This window comes from Salmo salar, chromosome ssa09 (genome assembly GCF_905237065.1).
Source record: "Salmo salar chromosome ssa09, Ssal_v3.1, whole genome shotgun sequence".
In the NCBI taxonomy this organism is placed as follows: domain Eukaryota; kingdom Metazoa; phylum Chordata; class Actinopteri; order Salmoniformes; family Salmonidae; genus Salmo; species Salmo salar.
Window position 1 is genome coordinate 83,610,149 of NC_059450.1, and position 25,099 is coordinate 83,635,247.

Genomic DNA, 25,099 nt, shown 5'->3' on the forward strand with positions numbered 1-25,099 from the left:
CCTGTCCATGGTAGCAAGATCTTATCTATTTTTGCTAACTTTCTATTAAAATGTATTGGAGTGAGATCATTTCTTTCTTTCAGGATTTGTATACCGAGTATGTCCACATCCCCGTCAGACCATTTTATTGGTAAACTACACGGTAATGTAAAAGTAAACCATGTTTGTGATACATAATATAGTAAGTACACTTATCATAATTAGGTTTTAATCCAGAGAGGTTAGAGAAAGTATCTAGATCCTCCATGAGGCTGTGGAGGGATTCTAATTGTGGTTTTAAAAGAAAACATGAATCATCAGCGTACATTGTTGCCATTTTATAAGAGATTCTCCAAAATTGAAATATTCTAGGCATTTATATATAAACTCCAGTCGTACTTTATCAAAAGCCTTTTCAAAGTCAGCTATGAAAACCAGGAATGGTTTCCCAGATATTTCATATTGTTCTATTGTTTCCAGTACTCCTGTCTGATTAGGATTAATTATAATATCTGACAAAACCTTTTTCATTCTAAGCATAGAATTCTTTGCGCTTTAGCTAGAATTTTTGCATCAAAATACTGAAGTGTGAGAGGCCTCCAATTTGTTTAATGGACTGGATCTTTATATATACTACTTGGACCTTGTTTCAGTAATAATGAAATCAGACCTTCTTGTTGAGTGTTCGATAATATACCATTTATATAGGAGTGGTTAAAACATGCTAATAACGGTCCTCTGAGTATATCAAAGAATTTTGGTATACCACCACTGGTATACCATCCAGCCCTGAAGATTTCCTGGACTTAAAGGCTTTAATTGCATCAAGAAGTTCCTCCTCTGTAATTTGGCCTTCACATGAGTCTTTCTATACACATGTTAATTTTACATTATTAATAGGAAACAAATCCATACAATCCATACAGTTTGTGGAGATGGTGGAGACTGAAATGAAAACATATGCTTGAAGTACTTTACTTTACTAGCTTGTCATTGTTGATAGACAACAATAATACCTCTTCCACACTGACTTTACGGAACTCAAAAGTACAATTCTTGTCTTTCATAATTTGGTCCAATATACAGTTGAAGTCGGAAGTTTACATACACTTAGGTTGGAGTCATTAAAACTCGATTTTCAACCACTCCACACATTTCTTGTTAACAAACTAAAGTTTTGGCAAGTCTGTTAGGACATCTACTTTGTGCATGACACAAGTAATTTTTCCAACAATTGTTTACAGACAGATTGTTTCACTTATAATTCACTGTATCACAATTCCAGTGGGTCAGAAGTTTACATACACGAAGTTGACTGTGCCTTGAAACAACTTGGAAAATTCCAGAACATGATGTCATGTCTTTAGAAGCTTCTGATAGGCTAATTGACATAATTTGCGTCAATTGGAGGTGTACCTGTGGATGTATTTCAAGGCCTGCCTTCAAACTCAGTGCCTCTTTGCTTGACATCATGGGAAAATCAAAAGAAATCAGCCAAGACCTCAGAAAATAAATTGGAGACCTCCAGAAGTCTGGTTCATCCTTGGGAGCAATTCCTAAACGCCTGAAGGTACCACGTTCATCTGTACAAACAATAGTACGCAAGTATAAACACCATGGGACCATGCAGCCGTCATACCACTCAGGAAGGAGACACGTTTTGTCTCCTAGAGATGAACGTACTTTAGTGCGAAAAGTGCAAATCAATCCCAGAACAACAGCAAATTACCCTGTGAAGATGCTGGAGGAAACAGGTACAACATTTTCTATATCCACAGTAAAACGAGTCCTATATCGACTTAACCTGAAAGGACACTCAGCAAAGAAGAAGCCACTGCTCCAAAACCGCCATAAAAAAGACAGACTACGGTTTGCAACTGCACATGGGGACAAAGATTGTACTTTTTGGAGAAATGTCCTCTGGTCTGATGAAACAAAAATAGAACTGTTTGGTCATAATGACCATTGTTATGTTAGGAAGAAAAAGGGGGAGGCTTGCAAGCCGAAGAACACCATTCCAACCGTGAAGCATGGGGGTGGCAGCATCATGTTGTGGGGGTGCTTTGCTGCAGGAAGGAAATGTATGTGGATATATTGAAGCAACATCTTAGACATCAGTCAGGAAGTTAAAGCTTGGTCGCAAATGGGGCTTCCAAATGGACAATGACCCCAAGCATACTTCCAAAGTTGTGACAAAATGGCTTAAGGACAACTAAGTTGAGGTATTGGAGTGGCCATCACAAAGCACTGACCTCAATCCTATAGAAAATTTGTGGGCAGAAATGAAAAAGCGTGTGCGAGCAAGGAGTCCTACAAACCTGACCCAGTTACACTAGCTCTGTCAGGAGGAATGGGCCAAAATTCACCCAACTTATTGTGGTAAGCTTGTGGAAAGCTACCCGAAACGTTTGACCCAAATTCAACAATTTAAAGGCAATGCTACCAAATACTAATTGAGTGTATGTAAACTTCTGACCCACTGGGAATGTGATGAAAGAAATAAAAGCTGAAATAAATCATTCTCTCTACTATTATTCTGACATTTCATATTCTTAAAATAAAGTGGTGATCCTAACTGACCTAAGACAGGGAATTTTTACTAGGATTAAATGTCAGGAATTGTGAAAAACTGATTTTAAATGTATGGTGTATGTAAACTTCCGACATCAACTGACATGTCATACCTGAGTTTGCTTATCTTGCCAATGAAAAAGTAATTAAAGTAGTTTGCAATATCAGTGGGCTTTGTGATGAATGAGCCATCTGATTCAATGAATGACGGAGCCGAGTTAGCCTTTTTTCCAAAAATGTCATTTAAGGTGCTCCAAAGCGTTTTACATCATTTGTTATATCATTGATTTTTGTTTCATAGTATAGTTTATTTGTATTTTTATTTTGTTTAGTAACATGATTTCTTAATTTGCAGTACGTTTGCTAATCAGTTGGGTTGCTAGACTTATTTGCCATACCTTTTGCCTCATCCCTCTCAACCATTCAATTTTTCAATTCCTCATCAATCCAAGGGGATTTAACAGTTTTTACAGTCATTTTCTTAATGGGTGTGTGCTTATTAGTAACTGGAATAAGTAATTTCATAAATGCGTCAAGTGCAGCGTCTGGTTGCTCTTCATTACACACCACAGACCAACAAATATTCTTTACATCATCAACACATGAATCACTACAAAACTTATTGTATGACCTCTTATACACTATATTAGGCCCAGCCCTTGGAACTTTGTTTTTCCTAGATATGGCTACTATATTGTGATCACTACATCCGATGGATTTGGATACTGCTTTAAAGCAAATATCTGCAGCATTAGTAAAGATGTGATCAATACATGATTTAATTCCTGTGCTGTTTGTAACTACCCTGGTAGGTTGACTGATAACCTGAACCAGTTCGCAGGCACTGGTTACAGTTTGAATGTTTTACTTGGTTGGGCAGCTTGATGAAAGCCAGTCAATATTGAAATCACCCAGAAAATATACTTCTCTGTTGATATCACATACATTATCAAGCATTTCACACATATTATCCAGGTACTGACTGTTAGCACTTGGTGGTCTATAGCAGCTTCCCAGAAGAATGGGCTTTAAGTGAGGCAGATGAACCTGTAGCCATATTACTTCAACAGTATTTAACATTAGATCGTCTCTAAGCTTTACAGGAATGTCGTTCTGAATATAGACCACAACACCGCCTCCGTGGGCATTTCTGTCTTTTCGGTAGTGTGAGTTAGTGTATGTTGCGCCACTTCGTCACGGTTTGTTGTTTTGTTTATTAGTCTATTTATATGTCTTGCATAGTTTCACAGTGATAATAAAATGTGGAACGATACACACGCTTCGCTTTGATCCCCTTCTTCATACGACAAACGTGACAGATAGTCAGAATATGAATGTCATCTGTTACTAGCAAATGATTGACTTCATGGAACTTGTTCCTCAGGCTGCATGTGTTAATATGGGCTATTTTTAGATGGTGGTTCTATGTGGAACCATAATGACTCAAATAACCGTTTGAGCCCTTCAATGGTTCTTTGCAGTTCTGAAAATGGGTTCTTTCCTCTTTTATTGACAATTAAAATGTAGGGGTGTCGGTTCATTCAAATATTTTGGGGCTTTGTTTGCTCACAGCTCCTTTTCAACTGTGAGTGAGCGTGTCATTCCAGTCTATCAGTTGTGTTTTGCCATTACATGTTAAATATGACTATGGCCAGTGACGGTTACATATGACTCATGTTCTTTATAGAACCTCAGGAAAGTGTTCTTTATAACACTATAAAGGTTCCATTTAGAACCATATGAGCATGTTTCTTTATAGAACCGTCCAAAAAGGGTTCTATACAGCACGAAAAAGGGATCTACTATCGTTAGGAACCAAAGAAACCCCTATTTGGCACTATATGAAATATATATGGAATATATACAATATGTGTGACCCAGGCTTGGGGTCAACTTCATTTCAATTCCAGTCAATTCAGGAAGTATACTGAAATTCCAATTCTCTTCTGTGCTTTTCAATTAGGAAAATTTGGAATTGGAATTTGGTTTAATTCTGAATTGATTGGAATTTAAATGGAATTGTCCACAAGCCTGCTTGCTACATACACACACGATAAGCAGTTCCTACACACGATAACCGGTTACAAGGCTTGGGCGGTATGCCGTATATACCCTATAGGGCTCCCGAGTTGCGCAGCGGTCTAAGGCACTGCAGCTCAGTGCAAGAGGCATCACTACAGTCCCTGGTTCGATTCCAGGCTGTATCACATCTGGCCGTGATTGAGAGTCCCATAGGGCGGCACACAATTGGCCCAGCATCGTCCGGGTTTGGCCGGGGTAGGCTGTCATTGTAAATACGCATTTGCTCTTAACTGACTTGTCTAGTTAAATAAATAAAAAATATATATATATACTGGGGTATTTGGAAATAGCTAGGGGTTTGGTTTTCAATGCTGTTTAAGCTATTTCTTTGAAGTTTTTCAATACATTTTAATATTTGTAGCTACTTTTTAAGTAAATACCTGCAGTCAACTTGTACAATATTAAGAGAAAAAATGCAAAAAGCTTATTTCTTTCAAATTTTGTGCACAAATTTGTTTACGTCCCTGTTAAAATCTGATTAAACATCATAATCATTACACAGGTGCACCTTGTGCGGGGGACAATAAAAAGCCACAAAAATATGCAGTTTTGTCACACAACACAATGCCACAGATGTCTATATTTTCAGGGAGCGCAGAATTGGCATGCTGACTGCAGGAATGTCCACCAGAGCAGTTGCCAGAGAATTGAATAAGATAATCCATCCACCTTTATCTATCTACCATAAGCCGCGTCCGACATCGTTTTAGAGAATATGGCAGTACGTCCAACCCGGCCTCACAACCGCAGACCACGTGTAACCACGCCAGCCCAGGACGTCCCTTCCGGCTTCTTCACCTGCGGGATCATCTGAGACTAGCCACCCGGACAGCTGATGAAACTGAAGGGTATTTATGTCTGTAATAAAACTCATTCTGATTGGCTGGGCCTAGCTCATAAGGGGGGGGGGCTATGCCCTCGCAGGCCCACCCATGGCTGCCACCCTGCCCAGTGATGTGAAATTCATAGATTAGGGCCTAATGAATGTATTTCGATTGACTGATTTCCTTATATGAACTGTAACTCAGTAAAATAGTTGAAATTGTTGCATGTTGCGTTTATGTTTTTGTTCAGTATACATTTTTGTTCAACACATTCAGCAGAAAATAGCTTCATTTTCATCAGATGACAGATGTCCAGCAGCCTCACAAGTAAATGAGTTTACAATGAAAAAGCAAGGTATTTTTGGCTAAAAACGATGCATTGCCATCATATTTCTAATGTTTATCATAGAAAGAATGTAGCTAGCTACATTTCCTAATGTTTTGCTTAAAGTTAATCTTGCATTATACCGGGAAAAAGTAGTCTACATGGAAAAGTACTAGAGAAAAGTAGTCTATATGGAAAACAACCAGAGAAAAGTAGCTACACATATCAGTCAGAGCTCTGTCATCCGAGTGGAGAAGTGCAACTGAAGCACAAAATGTGTCTGATGCCGAGCAGAAATTACAATAAGAAGCATTTTAGATCTGCGTCTTCAAAACGCAGCAAGATATTTCTTATGCGTTTAATATTTTTGTCTGCGTAAAAATCGCAGCATTCTGCATTAACGCGTCCCATTAACTTGCTAGTTATCTCAGTAAGTGGCTGAATTAATAAGGAGAAAGGGCATCATATTGTGTTTGTGAAATCTGTACAACTGCCTGCTATCTTGATTTTATGCCGTTTTTTTCTCCTCTCCGTTCTCGGTCCGTCTGCTATTGCCCCATCTTCTTGCCCCATCTTCTTCGAGCAGAGCAGGCAGGCCTGTTGCCCTAGCAACTCCAGACTCCACACAGACACAGCATGTACCGTGAGTGACAAATCTTTGTTAACCTCTTTCAGTTTATATGACTTCTAATGTGTTGAAGGATCTCTTTAAGTTTATGCTTGTGTATGTGTGTGTGGGTGTGCAACCACACACCCTCTGGGGAGACAGCAAAAAGCGCTTGCTTGACCCAATTCAGGAAACCGTTGATTTTCTTCAGAGAATCTGTCTAAAGTGATTTCCTGTTGTTTTGAGACCTCACTAGAAGAGTAGAATAACTAGCTGTTGCTACAGAACGAGATGACCAATTTACAGTTAGTCTGTACCTTCTACCATAGTTTAGTCTCATTCACCACACATGAACACATACCAAGATGTTTTGTATATGCTTGCGTAAGATAGTTTGACTATATAAGGCTTCTGTACTCATTGTGTCATCGAGCTCTCAGCCTTACACTTCAGAGTGCATGACTGACCAGCTTCATTATTGCAATTCTTATTAATAAAGATTGATTGTTTGAAGAAATAACAAAGTCTCTCTCAATTGGTTAGAATTTCCACAACAGTTCACAAGCTGCTTCTAACCTCAGACAAGCATGCGTCAAAACTTTGTTCATTTTCACAGTGTCTCTCATTCACATTCGCTTATAAATGTCCAAACTCACCAAAAATGACATTCGGTAGCTCCATGCTATATACAATGCAGACCCCTTGACTTTTTCCACATGTTGTTATGTTACAGCCTTATTCTAAAATTGATTCAATTGTTTTTCACCCTCATCAATCTACACACAATACCCCATAATGACAAAGCAAAAACAGGTTTTTAGAAATGTTTGCATATGTATTAAAAATAAAAAACTCTTTCCTCATTACTTTGTTGAAGTATGACGCTACAAGCTTGGCACACCTGTATTTGGGGAGTTTCTCCCATTCTTCTCTGAAGATCCTCTCAAGCTCTGTCAGTTTGGATGGGGAGCATCGCTGCACAGCTATTTTCAGATCTCTCCAGAGATGTCCTGTTGGATGGTGAACCTTCGCCCCAGTCTGAGGTCCTGAGCGCTCTGGAGCTGGTTATCATCAAGGAACCCTCTGTACTTTGCTCTGTTCGTCTTTCCCTCGATCCTGACTAGTCTCCCAGTCCCTGCCGCTGAAAAACATCTCCACGGCATGATTCTGCCACCACCATGCTTCACCGTAGGGATGGTGCCAGGTTTCCTCTAGATGTGACGCTTGGCATTCAGGCCAAAGAGTTCAATCTTGGTTTCATCAGACCAAAGAATCTTGTTTCTCATGATCTGAGAGTCCTTTAGGTACCTTTTTGCAAACTCCATGTGGGCTATCATGTGCCTTTTTCTGAGGAGTGACTTCCGTCTGGCCACTCTACCGTAAATGCCTGATTGGTGGAGTGCTGCAGAGATGGTTGTCCTTCTGGAAGGTTCTCCCATCTCCACAGAGGAACTCTGGAGCTCTGTCAGAGTCACCAAGGCCCCTCTCCCCCCGATTGCTCAGTTTGGCCGTGCAGCCAGCTCTAGGAAAAGTCTTGGTGGTTCTAAACTTCTTCCATTTAAGAACGATGGGGGCCTCCTGAGTGGCGCAGCGTCACAGTGTTGTGGCATCACTACAGCCTGGGGTTCGATCCCAGGCTGTGCCATTAATGGCCGTGACCCGGAGTCCCATAGGCCAGGAGGGCTTTGCTTGGTTCATCGCGCTCTAGTGACACCTTGTGGCGGGCCTGGCACCTGCAGGCTGACTTCGGTCATCAGTTGAACAGTGTTTCCTCCAACACATTGGTGCAGCTGGCTTCCGGGTTAAGCGAGCGGATATTAAGAAGTGCAGCTTGGCGGGTCATGTTTCGGAGGACGCATGACTGGACCTTCGCCTCTCCTGAGCCCATTGGGGAGTTGCAGCGATGAGACAAGATCACAAAATTGGAGTGAAAAAGGGGGTAAAAATGACAACAAAAATAAATCAATAAAAAGTATATTTAAATTACGATGGAGATTTTTTGGTACCCTTCCCCAGATCTGTGCATCGACACAACCCTGTCTCGGAGCTCTACGGACAATTCCTTCGACCTCATGGCTTGGTTTTTTCTCTGACAACTGTGGGACCTTACATAGACAGTTGTGTGCCTTTCCAAATCATGTCAAAACAATTGAATTTACCACAGGTGGACTCAAATCAAGTTGTAGAAACATCTTAAGGATGATCAATGGAAACAGGATGCACCTGAACTCAATTTCGAGTCTCATAGCAAAGGATCTGAATACTTATGTAAATCAGGTATTTCAGTTTTTTTTTTATAGATTTGCAAACATTTCTATAAAACAGTTCAGGTGCTTTGTCATTATGGGGTATTGTGTGTACATTGATGAGGATAATTTTTTATTCAATCAATTTTAGAATAAGGCAGTAACGTAACAAAATATGGAAAAAGTCAAGGGGTCTGAATACTTTCCGAATGCACTGTATGTATAAATCAATCCACTATCAATCCACTATGAACATCTGGATACCACCCAACCCTACTAGTTACTACACACAACAGCTAGGCCAGTACAAACAGAATATAGTGAACACTTACAGAATCATTTACACACTTACAATCCACTATCCTTCCAGACTTATAAGTGTCAAGATTCAACAGTATCCTACTAGCGACTGACAGTCTACATAAAGATTGTAGTGTTCATGTGTTAACAATGTGTGTCACCACGGAACATCACGTTTCCAACGCAAAACTCCACAGGCTTGTGGTGGATGAATCAGAATTAGTTGGGTAACATAGATGATTAAGATGTTTTATTAGTATAATATGGTTATGTGAGATACTTGTCATTAGAAAGTGTCCTTTGGACTCTGGTATGTTTCAGTTGCACGTTTCCCTTAGCTGGGGCTCAGTCACTTGTGGCCCAGAGAGGGGAGAGGTCAGACTTGTCTTCATGGGAATGTGTCTTTTCCTATTCTTAAACCACGTGAAGGGATGGCGTGATTAATGGGGAACCAATTATTTGTCTCCACAATGTCTGTGCGCCAGTCACTCCCCTCAGTGAGCTTGTCCAGGAGTGGGAACAAGAGGTGTTTTACTGAGGATGGGCTACTATGAGATAGCACTGACAGAGGAGATTTATGATGTATTTTGATAAGAACGCCTAAAAAGCATTCCAGAGGACATGAGCTAATAGTTCTGTTCAATACCGTACCAGGGAGGGACGGTTCTAAGGGGACCAGATACTGGGCTATACAATGAACCCTGTTGATATAGCAGTTACTGCCTGCTGTGTTTTATGGATATCTGTCATACAAAACTTAACCTTGTGACCCATTCTATGTATCTGTGGTTTGACATGTATGTAGAGAGGGGTGGACCGTGGTTATAAAAGCTCTTTGTATTGAAGGTGTTGTCACCTTCCTGGTTCATTCGAGAGAGTGCATTATTGAAGGTCAAGTGCTTTTGCAAAAGTATCTTAAGTATTAAAGATGTAGTTAACTCGGACTGGTGTGTTTGTAACTCTCCTCATTTGGTAATGCAGAAATTAGCCACCACAGGCTCCACACAGCACATGTTGTTGTACCGAAATCAAATAGCAGAGGTTGTGTAGGGATGATGTCATTGTGTAGGGACGATGTTAGAAATATCGTAGGGTCAGATTCCTCCCCCAGATGATACACACTTATGATTAGTCACTGTCTTACCGTTGTGTGTGTTTGTGTGTGTGTGTGTGTGTGTGTGTGGAGCGTGTCTGGGGGAATGTGTGTTTGAGGGTGTGTGTGTGTGTGTGTGTGTGTGTGTGAGGAGTGTGTAGAGGGGAGTCTGTGTGTGTGTGTGTGTGTGTGGAATATATAGAGGGGAGAGAGTGTGTGTGTGTGTGTGTGTGTGTGTGTGTGTGTGTGTGTGTGTGTGTGTGTGTGTGTGTGTGTGTGTGTGTGTGTGTGTGTGTGTGTGTATGTGTGAGAGAAGTGTGAGAAGTGTGTAGAGGGGAGTGTGTGTGAGAGAGAGAGAAGTGTGAGAAGTGTGTAGAGGGGAGTGTGTGTGTGTGTGTGTGTGTGTGTGTGTGTGTGTGTGTGTGTGTGTGTGTGTGTGTGTGTGTGTGTGTGTGTGTGTGTGTGTGTGTGTGTGTGTGTGTGTGTGTGAGGAGTGTGTAGAGGGGAGTGTGTGTGAGGAGAAAGAATAAGAGCAGCCAGGCTTCACCATGAGCAGTGCTGTTAGAAGAGCTCAATGCATTGAAGGGATGGCGTGTATGGCGTAGATGGGTCGCCATGCCTCATCCCCCTCTTTCTCTACCTCTTTCATTCTCTCACACACTCACTCGCTTAATCTCATTGTTGATGCATGAGTGGAATTTACCTTCTGCGTCCTCAACAGGATCAATGGCTTCAATGGCCTCAATGGTAGCTGAGTATGGAGAGAAAGAGAAAGAGGGAGTGAGAGCGAGAGAAAGATAGAGCGTGAAGGAGAAAGAGAGGGAGAGAGAAAGAGGGAGGAGGGTGAGGGTTATTCATGCAAAACCCTTAGAGCGGCACTGCAGCCCTCAGCACAGAGGGCGTTTGGTGTTAGCATGTTCGGTAGCTAGCGTTAGCTCACACACATACACACATACACCAGGCTATTACTCCTCAGCAGTAGTGAGGTGAGGGTGACACTGACTGATGTGGTGAGTAACAGATGACGGACATGGGAGAGAGAGAGAGAGAGAGAGAGAAAGAGGGTGACAGAGGATGAACATTGGATAGAGAGAAAGAGAGAGAGAGGGTGACAGAGGATGAACATGGGATAGAGAGAGAGAGCGACAGAGGGTGAACATGGGATAGAGAGAGAGAGAGAGTGACAGAAGATGAACATGGGATAGTGAGAGAGAGAGGGTGACAGAGGATGAACATGGGATAGAGAGAGAGGGTGACAGAGGATGAACATGGGATAGAGAGAGAGGGTGACAGAGGATGAACATGGGATAGAGAGAGAGGGTGACAGAGGATGAACATGGGATAGAGAGAGAGGGTGACAGAGGATGAACATGGGATAGAGAGAGAGAGAGAGAGATGGTGACACAGGATGAACATGGGCTAGAGAGAGAGAGAGAGCGACAGAGGATGAACATGGGATAGAGAGAGAGAGATAGAGGGTGGCAGAGGATGAACATGGGATAGAGAGAGAGAGAGAGAGAGAGAAATAAAGAGGGTGACAGAGGAAAAGAAATGAAGGACAGACAGACAGACAGACAGACAGACAGACAGACAGACAGACAGACAGACAGACAGACAGACAGACAGACAGACAGACAGACAGACAGACAGACAGACAGACAGACAGACAGACAGACAGACAGACAGACAGACAGACAGACAGACAGACAGATAGATAGATAGATAGATAGATAGATAGATAGATAGATAGATAGATAGATAGATAGATAGATAGATAGATAGATAGATAGATGTGTGTAGTGTGTGTATGCAAATGTGTGTGAGAAAGTGGGAATGTGTGTGTGTGTGTACGTATGTGCATGCGTCATGAGAGTGTATGTAAATATGTGTGTATATATGTGTGTGGGCGTGTTTGCCAGTGTGTGTGTGTACTCACCGCTCTGCAGAGTCTGCTTGCCTCCAGACAGAACTCCACTGGGCAGCATGCCAGTGTGTGTGTGTACTCACCGCTCTGCAGAGTCTGCTTGCCTCCAGACAGAACTCCACTGGGCAGCATGCCAGTGTGTGTGTGTACTCACCGCTCTGCAGAGTCTGCTTGCCTCCAGACAGAACTCCACTGGGCAGCATGCCAGTGTGTGTGTGTACTCACCGCTCTGCAGAGTCTGCTTGCCTCCAGACAGAACTCCACTGGGCAGCATGCCAGTGTGTGTGTGTACTCACCGCTCTGCAGAGTCTGCTTGCCTCCAGACAGAACTCCACTGGGCAGCATGCCAGTGGGTGTCAGTCCCTTCAGGGTCAAAACGTTTTCACTCTCCTCCCTAAAACACACACACATAGAGGATTAAAAAAACACACACACACACACACGCATGCACGCACACACACACACACACACTGAAGCTCACTCACCGTAAAACTTGGAACATTTTGGCCATCTTCCCGATGGCACGGATCTTGTTCCTGATCACCTCTTTCCTAGCTGCCGCTGCATTGGCTGGAAGGAACCAATCACAGAGGAGTAAAACACAGGACACCAATCACAAGGACGTGAAAAGGAAGGTTATATTGACAATAGAGTGAACTGGAACCAACCAATCAACACGTATAAGATCTCCTAAACCCGTGTTAACCTCAGACCTGCATTGTGTCCCACCACCCACCAACCCCTCTTTTACGCTACTGCTTCTCTCTGTTCATCATATATGCATAGTCACTTTAACCATATCTACATGTACATACTACCTCAATTATCCCGACTAACCGGTGTCTGTATGTAGCCTCGCTACTGCTATCTTCAAATGTCTTTTTACTGTTGTTTTATTTCTTACTTACCCACCCACCCACCCCCACCCACACACCCACACACCCACACACCCACACACACACACACACACACACACACACACACACACACACACACACACACACACCTTTGGTTAGAGCCTGTAAGTAAGTATTTCACTGTAAGGTCTACACCTGTTGTATTCAGCGCACGTGACAAATAAACTTTGATTTGATTTGACCTTATTTTTGCCGTTTATCCTAAAACCCTATTCTTTCCCCATTGGGGTATGGCTGAACGGACCAGAGGTAACTCATTGGGGTATGGCTGAACGGACCAGAGGTAACTCATTGGGGTATGGCTGAACGGACCAGAGGTAACTCATTGGGGTAGGCTGAACGGACCAGAGGTAACTCATTGGGGTATGGCTGAACGGACCAGAGGTAACTCATTGGGGTAGGCTGAACGGACCAGAGGTAACTCATTGGGTTATGGCTGAACGGACCAGAGGTAACTCATTGGGGTATGGCTGAACGGACCAGAGGTAACTCATTGGGGTAGGCTGAACGGACCAGAGGTAACTCATTGGGGTATGGCTGAACGGACCAGAGGTAACTCATTGGGGTAGGCTGAACGGACCAGAGGTAACTCATTGGGGTATGGCTGAACGGACCAGAGGTAACTCATTGGGTAGGCTGAACGGACCAGAGGTAACTCATTGGGGTATGGCTGAACGGACCAGAGGTAACTCCTTGGGGTATGGCTGAACGGACCAGAGGTAACTCATTGGGTTATGGCTGAACGGACCAGAGGTAACTCATTGGGGTATGGCTGAACGGACCAGAGGTAACTCATTGGGGTATGGCTGAACGGACCAGAGGTAACTCATTGGGGTATGGCTGAACGGACCAGAGGTAACTCATTGGGTTATGGCTGAACGGACCAGAGGTAACTCATTGGGGTATGGCTGAACGGACCAGAGGTAACTCATTGGGGTAGGCTGAACGGACCAGAGGTAACTCATTGGGGTATGGCTGAACGGACCAGAGGTAACTCATTGGGGTATGGCTGAACGGACCAGAGGTAACTCATTGGGGTATGGCTGAACGGACCAGAGGTAACTCATTGGGGTATGGCTGAACGGACCAGAGGTAACTCATTGGGGTATGGCTGAACGGACCAGAGGTAACTCATTGGGTTATGGCTGAACGGACCAGAGGTAACTCATTGGGGTATGGCTGAACGGACCAGAGGTAACTCATTGGGTTATGGCTGAACGGACCAGAGGTAACTCATTGGGGTATGGCTGAACGGACCAGAGGTAACTCATTGGGTTATGGCTGAACGGACCAGAGGTAACTCATTGGGGTATGGCTGAACGGACCAGAGGTAACTCATTGGGTTATGGCTGAACGGACCAGAGGTAACTCATTGGTTTTTAGGACTACAAGCTCTATAAAGGTATGATTACCATCATAGACCTCTTCCTCTCCATCATTCTCCATGAGCTCATCATCTGAACAGATACTGAGAACATTCACCAGCATCTCTGTCACTGTGGAAAGATAGAGACAGAGAGAGACAGACATTTGTAATGTCTTTATTCTTTTGGAACATCTGTGAGTGTAATGTTTACTTTTATTGTTTATTTCACTTTTGTATATTATCTACTTCACTTGTTTTGGCAATGTTAACATATGTTTCCCATGCCAATAAAACCCATGAATTGAATTAGAGAGAGAGAGAGAGAGAGAGAGAGAGAGAGAGAGAGAGAGAGTGAGAGAGAGAGAGAGAGAGAGAGAGAGAGAGAGAGAGAGAGAGAGAGAGAGAGAGAGAGAGAGAGAGAGAGAGAGAGAGAGGGAGAGAGAGAGAGAGAGAAGGAGGGCACGGTCAATATGAGACAGAGAGAGAGGGCACTGCCAAATGTATGACCATATTAGAGACACATATTTCCCTCAGATTACACAGACTCAAAAATAATTTGAAAATAAACCCAATATTGATAAACTCCCATATCTATTGGGTGAAATACTACAGTGTACCATCACAGCAGCAAGATTTGTAACTTGTTACCACAAGAAAATGGCAACCAGTGAAGCACAAACACTACTGTAAATACAACCCATATTTATGTTTATTTATTTTCCTTTCTGAGACAGAGAGAGAGAGACAGAATCAGAGAGAGAGAGAGAGTGACACAGAGAGAGAGAGACAGAGACAGAGAGAGACAGAGGGAGAGAGAGAGAGAGAGCGAGAGAGACAGGCAAAGACAGAGACAGAACAGAGAACATATTATTTTGGTGTTTGTAATACGGGTAGTCGTTGTTCCCACCTTTCTCTCCAACGAAGGGCAGGGACCAGGTGAAGACATCCATGAAGTTGGGCAGCCAGTAGGGATGAGGGGAACAGTTGAACTGGCGGATGTTCATCACGTTGTTCTCATACTTCAGAACCGCCGCTGTGAGAGAATGAGAGTGGGCAGCCCTGTTACACACTCATAGCCTACTGGTGTGTGTGTGCGTGTGCACGCGTGTGTGTGTGTGTCTCTCACCTTTGTTGTTGTAGACGTCCAGGTAGTTAGGCGCTGAGAAGATGGTGATGAGGGAGGGAAAGCCTGTAGTCTGACTCTTTCTATACATCCGGTACCTGAACAGGGACACAGTCAGGGAATCCAGATTAGGATTAGGGTTAGGGTTAGGATTCCATAGATCGGGGTTCAACATTAAGGGGTGTAGGGTTAAAGATGTGGTTGTTGTGTGGTTAAGGTTAGACTTGACTATGGATAACTGTGTTTAGAAATGGAATGATTTGATAATGAAACCTGACGCTGCTGTTTTGGTTGACTGAACTGTTTGTGTTGACATAACAACCCCTATCACCTATTAACCCACATCCCCACCCCCAAACACTTAACCCACATCCCCACCCCCAAACACTTAACCCACATCCCCACCCCCAAACACTTAACCCACATCCCCACCCCCAAACACTTAACCCACATCCCCACTCCCCAAACACTTAACCCACATCCCCACCCCCAAACACTTAACCCACATCCCCACCCCCAAACACTTAACCCACATCCCCACCCCCAAACACTTAACCCACATCCCCACCCCCAAACACTTAACCCACATCCCCACCCCCAAACACTTAACCCACATCCCCACCCCCCAAACACATAACCCACATCCCCAAACACTTAACCCACATCCCCACCCCCCAAACACTTAACCCACATCCCCAGCCCCAGATCAACACACACTGGGGTGAACAGGCGAATGTTTTCAAACATAATACATTAAGTTAGAGTTTACTGTCACTATGTCACTCACCATGTGAAGAATAACACAGTGTTTTGTCAATAACCTAAGAAAAAGTAGGGCTTCTCTTACCCAGAATCTTGCGCTTCATGTGCTCTGATGACTGACAACAAGTTGTTGGTCTGTAGAAACTCACACACTGCAGGGTAACTGGAGAGAGAGAGATATTTCATTCTGAACAACCCTGCATTAGATCAGACTAGGATAGTAGGCCTACTCTGAAACAGTTTACATTGAATGACCACCAGGGGTCATCATTGAGCCCAAAATGAACAGCAGATGCAGATCTAGTAGGAGGGCAGTGTATGTTTCTCTCGGTAGACTGGTGTAGGCTCCATATTGTATAGCACCATATTATGACAACAGTCTCAACTATCCATCACGTCAATCCTCTGGTCTCTCATTTTATTCATCTCTTTTTTTCTCCCTCACTCCCTGTCTCTCTCAAACTCTTTTTTCCTCACTGTTCTTAATATCAATCCCCAATCTAGCAGTAGTAGCCAGTCGTCATGGAAACAGAACGGTGCAGTCTCCCTAGGGATTGTGGGATGTTTTTTTTTTTTTTATATATGTTTTTATAAAAATGTTACTAAATGTACATCAATGTATGTACAAAGATTTTACCATGTCCCAAGCCCTCCCTCCACACACCTCAGTCCACCCACCTTGATTCCCTCTAAACCACTCACCCCAACCCCCTCCAAGCCACCCACCCAATCACCCCATATACCCACCCCAATCACCCCATATACCCACCCCAATCACCCCATATACTCACCCCAATCACCCCATATACCCACCCCAATCACCCCATATACCCACCCCAATCACCCCATATACTCACCCCAATCACCCCATATACCCACCCCAATCACCCCATATACCCACCCCAATCACCCCATATACTCACCCCAATCACCCCATATACCCACCCCAATCACCCCATATACCCACCCCAATCACCCCATATACCCACCCCAATCACCCCATATACCCACCCCACACCCTCCCTCAGTTCAGTCCTAGAAAACAACAATTCTATAGAGATATCACAACAAATAAACAAACAAAGAAAAATACAGGGGAAAAAAACCATTTGTCTCACATACAAACAACTCAACATACAAGATACAGATACAAAAAGTGGAGCAACAAAAACAGAAACAAATCATTAAATAAATGATCAGTAAAGCTTCGACAAACTTGTTTGGACTGGATAGCATTATATTGATGACTGTACCTATGACTGCTGGGAATACCTACTGGGAAACCTTAAAGCAGTGGGATATGGTTTAAGCTGAAGAATGTACGTGTGGTTCTGCAGCTGTTGTACAAATCCCAATTAGTCTTTGGTTGTTGGATCTCTGAAGCAGCTTGTAGTCTACCAGTACAACATGTTTCCATCTCCCCTCCAGTACGGTGTTCCTCACCTTTCCCCTGTATAGCACACCTAAAGAAGCACCAGATGTGAGTGTGTGTATCCGTATTGTTGTCTGTGTGCGTTGTCATGTTAAAACACGCGTTTACCTGTAGAAATAAGAGCAGCCTCTGACTGTGTTGTGGCCGAAGTACTCTTGCGTCTTCTCGTTGCCAAAGTCTTCGAGTGGGTCGGCCCACAGCAGGTCACACATGGGCCCGAAAGCTGGAGGCTCCTTGAACCTGTCCAGCTGGATTACAGAGACGACGACAACAACACAACAGATGCATTCACTGTACAGACACAATATATTCCTATCTACACAAGAGATAACCAGAACACAGAGATAACAGAACCTGTTCAACTGGACTAGAGAAACAAACAGAACACACAGAATTAACACACAAACACACAGAGAGAGAGAGAGAGAGAGAGAGAGAGAGAGAGAGAGAGAGAGAGAGAGAGAGAGAGAGAGAGAGAGAGAACAGCATGGAAACAACAGCATGTACTGTACAGGAAGTGGAGTCAAAACAAGGGTTGAATCTTCATGGTAACCAGGGCATTAACAGTGTGTGTGTGTTTGTGTGTAATAAAAAACATTTACAGTACAGTGGGCGTTGTGTCTGAACCTTTTTGATGTCGTCGAGCGTGTGGATCTCTGGCGAGAGCCCTCCATGGACACACAGGAACTGCTGGTTCATCAGAGCAGCCAGCGGCAGGCAGTCAAACGCATCCATACACGAGTCATACACCTGCTCAGAGTACTTTATCTTACCTGAGGAGAGGGAGGGGAGGGGAGAGAGAGGATGGGGCAGAGTGAAAGGACAGGGGGATAGAGCGAGAGAGAGAGACGGAGAGAGAAACAGAGAGAGCGAGAGAGAGAGATAGTGAGAGAGGGAGAGAGATGGAGAGAGTAAATCAAAACACCATAGTGAAGTAGCCAAGCACTATAGGCCAGTAGTCACCCTATGCTGTGTATGTGTGTGTCACGTGTACAGTATGTGTGTGTACTGTTCAGTATGTGTGTGTACTGTACAGTATGTGTGTGTACATGTGTACAGTATGTGTGTGTATTGTACAGTATGTGTGTACACGTGTACAGTATGTGTGTGTGCTGTACAGTATGTGTGTGTACTGTACAGTATGTGTGTGTACATGTGTACAGTATATGTGTGTACAGTATGTGTGTGTATACGTGTACAGTATATGTGTGTACAGTACGTGTGTGTATATGGGTACAGTATATGTGTGTACAGTACGTGTGTGTATATGTGTACAGTATATATGTGTACAGTATGTGTGTGTATATGGGTACAGTACGTGTGTGTATATGGGTACAGTATATGTGTGTACAGTATGTGTGTGTATATGGGTACAGTATATGTGTGTACAGTATGTGTGTGTATATGGGTACAGTATATGTGTGTACAGTACGCGTGTGTATATTGGTACAGTATATGTGTATACAATATGTGTGTGTATATGTGTGTACAGTATGTGTGTGTATATGGGTACAGTATATGTGTGTACAGTATGTGTGTGTATATGTGTACAGTATATGTGTGTACAGTACGTGTGTGTATATGGGTACAGTATGTGTGTGTACAGTATGTGTGTGTATATGGGTACAGTATGTGTGTGTGTACAGTACGTGTGTGTATATGGGTACAGTATGTGTGTGTACAGTACGTGTGTGTATATGGGTACAGTATGTGTGTGTACAGTATGTGTGTGTATATGGGTACAGTATGTGTGTGTGTTTTTGTGAGTGTGTTTGTCAGAGAGATTATTAATGTAGAGAGAGATCATCAATACCATTTCACCAGCCTCTCTCTCTCCCTCTCTCTCTTCCTCTCTCTCTTCCTCCCTCCCTCCCTCTCTCTCTCTCTCTCCCTCTCTTTCTCTCTCCCTCTTTCTCTCTCCCTCTTTCTCTCTCTCTCTTTCTCTCTCTCTCTTTCTCTCTCTCACACACACACATACAGCAGATGGTAATTGAGGGCGCCCACTATTCGCCATAAGCATCAGGGGAAATTAGACTCCTCGTCCCCTGGCCAATCACACACAGCAGACTACGTCCCTGGGTCAATCATTAAGGGCCAAATTAATTTCCTTCTAATCACCTGTTCTCTGACGGGGAGAGACAGAGGGGAGGATGGGAAGAGAGAGAGTGGGGGATGGATGGATGAGAGGATGGAATGAGCGTTGGATGAGCAATGGATGTGAGAGATGGAACAATGGAGAAGCTAGGACGCTAGTTTTAAGGGAGGAGAGGAAAGGGAGGGTACAAGAAGAGAACACACCCACTGGACACACACTGGTTGAATCAACGTTTCTACTTCATTTCAATGAAATGATGTTGAACCAACGTGGAATACATTCTTAGCAAAAAAAGGTGCCATCTAGAACCTAACATGGTTGGGGCTCCCGAGTCGTGCAGCGGTCTAAAGCACTGAATCTCAGTGCTAGAGGCATCACTACAGATGCGGGTTCGTTTCAAAGCTGTATCACAAACGGCTGTGATTGGGAGTCCCTTAGGGCGGGACACAATTGGCCCAGCATCGTCCGGGTTAGGGTTTGGCCGGGGTAGGCCGTCATTGTAAATAAGAATGTGTTCTTAACTGACTTACCTAATTAAATAAAGGTTAAATAAATAAAATAAAAAAATACAAAATGTCCCCATAGGAGAACTCTTTGAAGAACCCTTTTTTGTTCCAGGTAGAACCCTTTTGGTTCCAGGAAGAACCCTTTTGGTTCCAGGAAGAACCCTTTTGGTTCCAGGAAGAACCCTTTTGGGTTCCAGGAAGAACCCTTTTGGGTTCCATGAAGAACCCTTTCCACAGAGGGTTCTACATGGAACCTAAAAGGGTTCTACCTGAAAACAAAAAGGGTTCTAACTGGAACCGAAAAGGTATCTCCTATGGGGATAGCCAAAGACATGGAATTGAAGTCTGTGCTCAGTGGGAAAATACTCACATTCAGTTTTGAAAGTGAAATACTCACATTCAGTTTTGAAAGTGAAATACTCAGTCAGGTGTCTACATTCATGGTTTCCCCGTAGAAGAAATAACGTCTTTGGGTAGAGGATTTTCAACGACCACAGATACAACACACACTGAGAGAGGAGAGAGAGGACACAGAAAGATCTGTTAGTAACAGTACGGCTCAGAGGAAGAAATGACCAGTGAGCTACTCACTTGATGTCAGGCTCAAAGTCCTAGATTCAAAGCTACCTGCTTAAACACTTCCTAGTATGCAGAAAGTAGTGTGCCTCTAGGAAAGTATGCAGTAGCTAGTGTGCACTAGGTAGTGTGTCCCTAAGAAATATGCAGTAGGTATTGTGTCCCTAGGTAGTATGCACTAGATAGTGTGGACTAGATAGTGTGCACTAGGTACTGTAGTGTGCCCTCACCTCAATACTGAAGTAGCCCCGGTCCACGTAGTCCCCTAGGAAGAGGTAGCGTGTCGTCGCGGGGGAACCGCCCACCTCAAACAGCTTCATCAGGTCAAAGAACTGACCGTGGATGTCTCCACACACTGGAACACAACGTTACAACAACGTTACACTCATAGAAGCAGACATTACAATCCTTCTAGTAATTTGAAGGGTCTCTATGTTTAGACTAACATACAACCTCAAACACAACAATGCTAAACACACAACCTCAGTACTACATAATCACATTCCTATTACTTTAGCTTCATCTAGGCGTACAATAGATTACAACCTGAGTATAATACTTTAGTTCCATCTAGTCGTACAATAGATTACAACCTGAATATAATACTTTAGTTCCATCTAGACGTACAATAGATTACAACCTGAATATAATACTTTAGTTCCATCTAGTCGTACAATAGATTAGAACCTGAATATATTACTTTAGTTTCATCTAGGCGTACAATAGATGCCAACCTGAGTATAATACTTTAGTTCCATCTAGACGTACAATAGATTACAACCTGAATATAATACTTTAGTTTCATCTAGGCGTACAATAGATGCCAACCTGAATATAATACTTTAGTTCCATCTAGACGTACAATAGATTACAACCTGAGTATAATACTTTAGTTTCATCTAGGCGTACAATAGATTACAACCTGAATATAATACTTTAGTTCCATCTAGGCGTACAATAGATTACAACCTGAGTATAATACTTTAGTTTCATCTAGGCGTACAATAGATTACAACCTGAATATATTCCAACCAGTCTCTGGAAGTGACAACAAAGCAGAAAGGTAAACATCAACCCTTTCTCATATTTTTCAAGTAAATTCCATGAAAATGTAAATTGTCAAATAAAAAAAGCCTTACTCTGACAGTGGCACAACGCCCACTACACTCTCTCCTTTCTGTCATATGTTCCTACAGAACAAACAGCATAGGGAGAATAGGGAGAAGCGTAATGTCTGCTGTCTGTCTGTGTGTGAAGCCTGCCTCCAGCCTGCCTACCACCTCTTCTCTCTAGGGACTAGCAGTAACTGTGAAAACCATAGAGTAGCTAGCTACCGTATCTTCTCTCACTGTGTGTGTGGGATGTGTGCTATCATGGAATTATCTTACAGCTACCGTTTCCATGGAGAAAGACACACACCAAAGCTAGCCAGTAGATACACAAGTCAAAACTAAAACAGAGCTTTTTCGCTGGTATTTTTAATGTAGGCTATAGGCAGCGGAACAAGACCATTCTCTCTTTCATTGTCACTCTCTCTACTTATCTGCCAAACCATCTTCTGTTCCTCTGTCGCATCTCCCTACCTCCCGTCCCCCCTTCCCATCACTCTCTCAATTCAACTCAGTTCACCATATTATTGGCAAGGAGATTGTTTTGTAGATATTGACAAAGTACTGCTATTATTGAGAAAATCTAAAGGCGATTGATTCCATTAAGTGACATTCGGCACAACAGTTATGATTAAGCCAAAAACAATTACTCATTATGGAAGGTGTACATTCATTTCAATTGTAATCTCTCTTTAACCCTCCCTCTCCCTCCCCCCCTTTAACCCTCCCTCCCCCCTCTTTAACCCTACCTCCACCTCTCTTTAACTCTACCCCCCCTTTAACCCTACCTCCCCCTCTCTTTAACTCTACCCCCCTTTAACCCTACCTCCCCCCCTCTTTAACCCTATATCCCCCCCCTTTAACCCTACCTCCCCCTCTCTTTAACCCCACCTCCTCCTCTCTTTAACCCTACCTCCACCTCTCTTTAACTCTACCCCCCTTTAACCCTACCTCCTCTCTATTTAACCCTACCTCCCCCTCTATTTAACCCTACCTCCCCATCTCTTAAAAGCTACCTCCCCCTCTTTAACCCTACCTCCTCTCTATTTAACCCTACCTCCCCCTCTATTTAACCCTACCTCCCCCCTCTTTAACCCTACCTCCTCTCTATTTAACCCTACCTCCCCCTCTTTAACCCTACCTCTTCTCTATTTAACCCTACCTCCCCCTCTATTTAACCCTACCTCCTCCTCTCTTTAACCCTACCTGCTCTCTATTTAACCCTACCTCCCCCTCTCTTTAACCCTACCTCCTCTCTATTTAACACTACCTCCTCTCTATTTAACCCTACCTCCCCCTCTATTTAACCCTACCTCCTCTCTATTTAACCCTACCTCCCACTCTATTTAACTCTACCTCCCCCTCTCTTTAACCCTACATCCCCCTCTCTTTAACCCTACCTCCTCTCTATTTTAACCCTACCTCCTCTCTATTTAACCCTACCTCCCCCTCTCTTTAACCCTACTCCCCATCTCTTTAACCCTACCTTCCCCTCTCTTTAACCCTACCTCTTCTCTATTTAACCCTACCTCCCCCTCTATTTAACCCTACCTCCCCCTCTATTTAACCCTACCTCTTCTCTATTTAAACCTACCTCCTCTCTATTTAACCCTACCTCCCCCTCTCTTTAACCCTACCTCCGCCTCTCTTTAACCCTACCTCCCCCCTCTATTTAACCCTAACTCCCCCTCTCTTTAACCCTACCTCTTCTCTATTTAACCCTACCTCCCCCTCTATTTAACCCTACCTCTTCTCTATTTAAACCTACCTCCTCTCTATTTAACCCTACCTCCCCCTCTATTTAACCCTACCTCCCCTCTCTATTTAACCCTACCTCCCCCTCTCTTTAACCCTACCTCCTCTCTATTTAACCCTACCTCCCCCTCTCTTTAACCCTACATCCCCCTCTCTTTAACCCTACCTCCTCTCTATTTAAACCTACCTCCCCCTCTATTTAACCCTACCTCCTCTCTATTTAACCCTACCTCCCCCTCTCTTTAACCCTACTCCCCATCTCTTTAACCCTACCTTCCCCTCTCTTTAACCCTACCTCTTCTCTATTTAACCCTACCTCCCCCTCTATTTAACCCTACCTCCCCCTCTATTTAACCCTACCTCTTCTCTATTTAAACCTACCTCCTCTCTATTTAACCCTACCTCCCCCTCTATTTAACCCTACCTCCGCCTCTCTTTAACCCTACCTCCCCCTCTCTTTAACCCTAACTCCCCCTCTCTTTAACCCTACCTCCTCTCTATTTAACCCTACCTCCCCCTCTCTTTAACCCTACCTCCTCTCTATTTAACCCTACCTCCCCCTCTATTTAACCCTACCTCCTCTCTATTTAACCCTACCTCCCCCCTCTCTTTAACCCTACCTCCCCATCTCTTTAACCCTACCTTCCCCTCTCTTTAACCCTACCTCTTCTCTATTTAACCCTACCTCCCCCTCTATTTAACCCTACCTCCCCCTCTCTTTAACCCTACCTCCCCATCTCTTTAACCCTACCTTCCCCTCTATTTAACCCTACCTCCCCCTCTATTTAACCCTACCTCTTCTCTATTTAACGCTACCTCCCCCTCTATTTAACCCTACCTCCCCCTCTCTTTAACCCTACCTCTCCCTCTCTTTAACCCTACCTCCTCTCTATTTAATCATACCTCCCCCTCTCTTTAACCCTACCTCCTCTCTATTTAACCCTACCTCCCCCTCTATTTAACCCTACCTCCCCCTCTATTTAACCCTACCTCCCCATCTCTTTAACCCTACCTCCCCCCTCTTTAACCCTACCTCTTTTCTATTTAACCCTACCTCCCCCTCTATTTAACCCTACCTCCCCCTCTATTTAACCCTACCTCCCCCTCTATTTAACCCTACCTCTTCTCTATTTAACCCTACCTCCTCTCTATTTAACCCTACCTCCCCCTCTATTTAACCCTACCTCCCCCTCTCTTTAACCCTACCTGCCCCTCTCTTTAACCCTACCTCCTCTCTATTTAACCCTACCTCCCCCTCTATTTAACTCTACCTCCTCTCTATTTAACCCTACCTCCCCCTCTATTTAACCCTACCTCCCCTCTATTTAACCCTACCTCCTCTCTATTTAACCCTACCTCCTCTCTATTTAACCCTACTTCCCCCTGTATTTAACCCTACCTCCCCCTCTCTTTAACCCTACCTCCTCTCTATTTAACCCTACCTCCTCTCTATTTAACCCTACCTCCTCTCTATTTAACCCCACCTCCTCTCTATTTTACCCTACTT

General features: G+C 43.6%; 1 protein-coding gene across 6 annotated transcripts in view; it reads right to left on the reverse strand.

Annotated features, from left to right (window-relative positions):
• LOC106612112 (serine/threonine-protein phosphatase 2B catalytic subunit alpha isoform) overlaps positions 1–25,099 on the reverse strand; it is a 61,349-nt gene that overhangs the window by 6,314 nt on the left and 29,936 nt on the right. For 3 of the 6 annotated variants that reach the window (XM_045724112.1, XM_014212991.2, XM_014212992.2), the window contains exons 3-13: positions 20,959–21,083; positions 20,550–20,661; positions 18,179–18,324; positions 17,660–17,799; positions 16,205–16,282; positions 15,361–15,455; positions 15,142–15,267; positions 14,281–14,364; positions 12,437–12,521; positions 12,248–12,345; positions 10,731–10,778 (exon numbers count right to left, since the gene is read on the reverse strand). In XM_045724112.1, coding sequence (XP_045580068.1) covers positions 10,731–10,778; positions 12,248–12,345; positions 12,437–12,521; positions 14,281–14,364; positions 15,142–15,267; positions 15,361–15,455; positions 16,205–16,282; positions 17,660–17,799; positions 18,179–18,324; positions 20,550–20,661; positions 20,959–21,083 — 1,137 coding nt within the window. Of the gene's footprint in view, positions 1–10,730; positions 10,779–11,963; positions 12,346–12,436; positions 12,522–14,280; positions 14,365–15,141; positions 15,268–15,360; positions 15,456–16,204; positions 16,283–17,659; positions 17,800–18,178; positions 18,325–20,549; positions 20,662–20,958; positions 21,084–25,099 lie in introns of all 6 variants that reach the window. The other 3 variants (XR_001330229.2, XR_001330230.2, XM_045724113.1) reach the window with 3 other exon arrangements.